The following is a 5,987-nucleotide window of genomic DNA, read 5'->3' as shown; positions in this document are numbered from 1 at the left end:
TATTTACAGTTTCACATCAGATTATAATATATATATATATTATTATGGATCAAAACTTTTCAAAAAAGTTGTCCTTAATCCATACAATACCTATTCTTGTCTTAGGACAACTTTGATGAACTTTTTGTTTCCACTTCAAATGTTGACTACTGTGTGTGTGTGTATATATATATATATATAATATGTATTTAAATGTATCCATCTTATTGTGGAAGTAAAATAGGTTGCAAACAACATTTCATGTTGACTTCAAAAGGTCACAACTAAATGCTTGACAAACTTCAGCTAGTAATAACGTCATTGCGTGTATTGCATCCACCCATGTATAACCTATAAATAGCCGATCAATACTCACCTTGCACACAAAGGCAGTCTTCTTTACGTATAGTGAGTAATAGATCTGTTGACATTTAACAAGCACTGATCAATATCCCATGATCGCTAAGTCTGGTTAAATGAGATGTGCTATTTGAGTAGAATGTATGGGTCATGGCACTTACTCAAAGTAAACACTGATGAGGCGTAACAAAATCAGTCGAGCGTATTGTTAAGGCTAATGTAATTGACAAAGCCTAAAGACCTTAAATGGCTCATTGAAGTTCAGTGTCTGAGCTTGTTTATAGGTTTAAGCACTGATTAAATAGACATTATGGTTTCTTCTTCCTGTTGCAGGTGTCACTGCAGCTGTCCTGTGGGGCGTTCATGTTGGACAGTGCCTTGTGTGACGCCATCAACGTGCCCATGGACAAGCTAAAGTGGACGTCGCCGTTCACCAGCCACAGAATCAGCCTTACCCACGTGTCCCACTCCAGCTCCCGGCGTTCTGAGAGTCTAGAGGTCCACCACGGCTCCTCGCCTCCTCCAAAAGACTCAGATCTGAATGAGGAGTTGGTGTCCCAGACGTCTTCGTCCTCATTCCAATCCCGAAGCCCTCGGATGGAGGGCGAGCCCTCGCTGTTGAGTGGCTTTTCGTCAATGTCGACCGAAGCCCCGCCGTCGCCTATCAACTCTTTCTACGACAGTGGACGGGGATCTGAGTCAGAAATCGCAGAGACGCCCCTGCTGGGTTCACCCGGGATCCTGCAAAGGCCCGTCCAAGACCCCGAGGGGATGGTGTGGGCAACCGCGGTTGCTCTGGCCTGGCTGGAACACAGTTCGGCTAGTTATTTCATCGAGTGGGAGATGATCGCAGCCAAAGCCAGCATGTGGCTAGATGAACAGATCGTCCCAGAGGGCCGAGACCTGGCGTCGGTCAAAGCCGCGGCCAATCAGCTCTTCATCATCCTCAGACACTGGGACGAGAACCTGCAGCTTAACATGCTCTGCTACAACCCCAACAGCATGTGAGGCCTGATAGGGTAGGGACGAAACTTTAAACTATGCGAAACAATGAGTTGTTTTAATGTTTATTCTGTGGGTTTCGTTTTAGTTTTATGGATAGAAACGTACCAGTATTTCATCCGCCCGGAGGCCAGAAACATACTCTGCGCAGGTATGTAGACGCCAGTGTATTGCTAGCTTCCTATTGTACATATGTAACTTGCATTACTGTAGCAGAAACAAACCTTGTAAAAAAAACTGTATGTCTTAGATGGAAAAAAAAAATACAGGAAGTTAAAAAAATTGCAGTTTTGAGGAAGTAGATGCAAAACAGTATTTTTAAATGCAGTATTATTATAGTTTTTATTAATAACTTTAATTTTATATTTGTAATTTTGTTGTTTTCATAAATTTTAGTATGTTTTTTTTGTACTGTTTGGGTTTAATTATTTTTTGTCTCTGTTTTAGATTATTTATTTCAAATGAGTCATTTTAGTGCTTCAACTTAAAGGGATAGTTCACCCAAAAATGAAAATTACTCCATTATTTACTCACCCTCAAGCCATCCTAGGTGTTCACTACCAGTCAAAAGTTTTTGAACAGTAAGATTTTTAATGTTTTTTTTTTAAAGTAGGCTCTTCTGCTCACCAAGCCTGCATTTATTTGATCCTAAATACAGGAAAAGCAGTACATTTTTAAAATATTTTTACTATTTAAAATAACTGCTTTCAATTTGAATATATTTTAAAATGTCATTTATTCCTGTGATCAAAGCTGAATTTTCAGCATTATTACTCCAGTCTTCAGTGTCATATGATCCATCAGAAAGCATTCTGATATGCTGATTTTCTGTTCAAGAAATATTATTATTATTATTGTTAATATTTAAAACCGTTGAGTACATTTTATCAGGATTCTTTGATGAATAAAAGGATCCAAAGATCAGCATTGATCTGAAGTCAAAAGCTTTTGTAACATTATACACTATACCATTCAAAAGCTTGGAGTGGGTATGATTTCTTTTGGGGGAAAGAAATGATAGAACTGAATACTTTTGTTTAGCAAGGACGCTTTAAATTGCTCAAAAGGTGATGATAAAGACATTTATAATGTTACAAAAGATTTCTATTTCAGACTCGGCTGTTTTTAACATAATAATAACAATAAATGTATCTAATATCATCGCGATCGCCTTTCCTAATAATGTGCTAGTTAGCAAGTTTAGCAGCTAAATGCGGCTAAAGTAAACAGGCTCGTCACTCCACAGAGAGAGGAGAGGGGCGGGGCGAGCACAGCTCATTTGCATTTAAAGCAGCCTCGACCAGAATAGGATGATTTTTGCAGAGCTGATTTTGGCAAGGTAAAAAAGAGTGTTGTTTTACACTACCACTGAGATTTTTTAACCAAAGTATATTATAGACTCTTCATTAAGACCCTAAAGAATCATATCAACTTGTGGAAAATGGACATCTGATGACCCCTTTAAATATTTTCAAATATCAGTATTGACCGTTCTATGTTTAAAATATCAAAACATTATTAATGCATTTGTGACTTCAGGTTAAATGCATTCATGACCTGCATTAAGCAGTGTGTAAATGCATCGAAATGCCACTTCAAATGCAGCTTCTATGTTTCCCTTGCATTGCAAAGACGAATTTTGTTGATACTGATTTCATTTGTTTGGTAAAAGCCCAAACATAAGAATTTGACTCAAAAAGATAATGCACACTTTTTGAAAAAATGCTTAAACTTATTAAACTTATTGGGAAAGACTTATTTCTATCAGTGTGAACTGACCAACATACAGAATATGAAGAATAGCAAAAAAATTAGGAGTCAGCTGTCCATGGTAGCCCTTAAAACACCAGCACAATAACACACTCAGCAAAATACCGTCTAATTATTGTTTAAGATAAAATCCTAGAAATATCAAGATATTATTTTTTGTCAATATTACACACCCCTAATCCCTAGTTTGTACCATTAATTTAATCGCTGTTTCATTCATACAAAAGTAATGGGAGTAAATAGGTGCTATAGCACCCCTTGTGGCAACACTGACAATGCAACTTGAATTAGTTGAATTCTGACACATTTATAAACTGTGAAATGGAGTTAGCATGATGTAGCCGGAAGCGTTTGCCCTCACATATTTGCGTAGAGTATATTCCAGGCCTCACGCCACCTTAAAAACTTGCATGTCTGCAATTTGCGTCCGTGAAATGGAACGATCGTTTGTATTTTTTAGCTTGTCTCTGAAATAATAATGTGCATATGGTTTAATGAACTGTCTGGTTGCTGCTTTGGAAGATTTTGTACCATAATCGTACGAAGCCTAATAGTGACTTTTGTTCATTAGTTGGCGTGGTTGGCTGCTACTGTATATGTGGCATTTCAGGCTGTTTTAGCTGAGGATCCAGTGACTTCTAAGATGCAGATACATGTATAACATCATGCAATGTTCATTCGTTTGCCTTTACGATCGTTGAAGATGTCAAATCGTCGCTGGAACGACACTTTTGATTGCTGTTAAGTGCTCTCCAGTCCTAAGTGCCTAACCTTGCAGAACTTTCTGGACTGTTGATATGAACGTTGTACTGTTACTGCAATGCGTAATTGATTATTTTTTCATTTCGCTGACTATATTGGCGTGTATGTATTATTATAGTACTCCGTTGATGTCAGTTACAAAAATTGTAAAGAAAAGAGTGGCTGTAAATATATGTCAACAAGTAGCTTAAATGCGAAAACACACAAGCTAATGTTCCTCTCGTTATATTGCGTCGGTTTATTTTATTATCATACGTATTACTCCTCAGGTATTGCTCTTGAGTACTGTTGTCTAAGTAGATGCATGAGTGGTTTGTGGAAAGATCTTTCATCTCAAGGTTCTTTTCAGACCGAACCTCTCTTATGCGCTTGTGACGGTGGCAGCTGGTTTGTGAAAAGTGCATTGCGTCAATCAATTGTACTTTGTACTTAAGTGTTAAATTCTCTTCAAGTCGTGCGTACATGCTAGTGCAATGCTGGACTGTGTAACTGCATGTAATAAAGATTATTGGATGAAAAACCGGGCTTCATTTTGGCATCTTTATTTCCTGCATTCACACTGACAGTGATTTGCAACTGATTTAGCCATTAATTTAAAGGAATAATATATCCAAAAATTACAATTGTCATCCTTTTCTTACCCTCATGTTGTTGTAAACAGGGTTATTATAGTAAACTAAAACTATAACACCATAAAAATGGTTACTTATGAAATAAACATGAACTTAATATATATTGCTTTATCTAGTTGCCAACATTGCTCATTTTCATTTAGTTGAAATTGATGTACTTTTTTTTTTTTTTAAATAATGAAATAAATAAAAAGAACAAACAGTGTTATTATAGTTAACAAACACATTGCATTAAAAAATAGATTTTTTTTTTTTAATGTATGTATTTATTTTTATTCTAACTACTTACCATGGCAACATTTCTCATTTTCATTTAGTTTAGTACTAATATAACTAAAACAGAAAATTAATACAAAATAAATTATAATAAATGCTAATAAAATAATGTTAAAATAAAAATGACAAAAACACAAAAAATACTGTAACCTAAAAAAAAATCTAAAATTTAAAAAACAAAACAAAAAAAAACAATCAATTAATGCAAACTAATTCAGAATATCAATAAAAACTACAATAGTATCTCAATGATACTGAAATAACACTGGTTCCAAACCATGAAGAATATTAATATTGAAAAAAATATTAGTATTGAAGTATTAAAAATTGTGTTATTTTTAATACTAATATAATTATAAGTGAAAATTAATACAAATATTTAATAATACATACTAATATAATAAAAAAAAAAAAACTAAAAAAAAAAAAAAAAAACTACTAAAATGAAAATGGAAAAAAAAAAAAATTAGTTAAATTCTGAATATCAATAAAAACTACAATATTATCTCAGTCACGCTAAAATAACAATGATTCCAAACCTTTTTTTCCCTGTGGAACGCAAAAATATTTTAAAGAATATTATTATTGAAAATAATTAATAAATAAATAAATAAAAATAACAAACAGGGTTATTATAGTTAACTAAAACATTAAATGTAAAAAATATATTTTTTTTTGCACTATTTTTTTTAATACTAATATAACTATAAGTGAAAATTAATATAAATATTTAATAATAAAAACTAATAAAATAATGTTAAAAAGATACAAATAAATAAATAACCAAAACACAAAAATACTGTAACCTATATATATATATATATATATATATTTACTGTTTTATTTTTTTACTTGAATTACTTACCACTGCAACATTTCTCATTTTCAATTAGTTTAATACTAATATAACTGAAAATGAAAATTGCTAAAAAGAAAAAATAAATTCTAATCAAACATTTTTTAAAAATAAAAAATGACACAAACACAAACAATTACTGTAACCTAAAAAAAAATACATTTTAATTTTAAATGAAAAAAAAAAAAAAAATCAAATAATGCAATCTAATTCAGAATATCAATAAAAACTACAACAGTATCTCAATGATTTTACAATAACACTGGTTCCAAACCATTTTTCATGTGAAACACAAAGATATTTTGAAGAATGGTTTTGGGTTCATTGGCTTTGTGTACCATTGTCTTACA

At 33.0% G+C, this 5,987-nt stretch overlaps 1 protein-coding gene across 1 annotated transcript in view; it reads left to right on the top strand.

The window, feature by feature from the left end:
- The window catches only part of vwa5b1 (von Willebrand factor A domain containing 5B1), a 60,348-nt gene extending 55,970 nt beyond the window's left edge, over positions 1-4,378 (top strand). The window contains exon 22 of the mRNA XM_051097491.1: positions 673-4,378. Coding sequence (XP_050953448.1) covers positions 673-1,347 — 675 coding nt within the window. The 3' untranslated portion in view covers positions 1,348-4,378. The remainder of the gene's footprint in view (positions 1-672) is intronic.
- The last annotated feature ends 1,609 nt before the right edge of the window (positions 4,379-5,987 follow it).

Source organism: Labeo rohita, chromosome 23, assembly GCF_022985175.1.
Source record: "Labeo rohita strain BAU-BD-2019 chromosome 23, IGBB_LRoh.1.0, whole genome shotgun sequence".
Lineage (NCBI taxonomy): Eukaryota > Metazoa > Chordata > Actinopteri > Cypriniformes > Cyprinidae > Labeo > Labeo rohita.
Note: the sequence above shows the minus strand (reverse complement) of the source record. Positions and strands in the feature narration are given on the sequence as shown.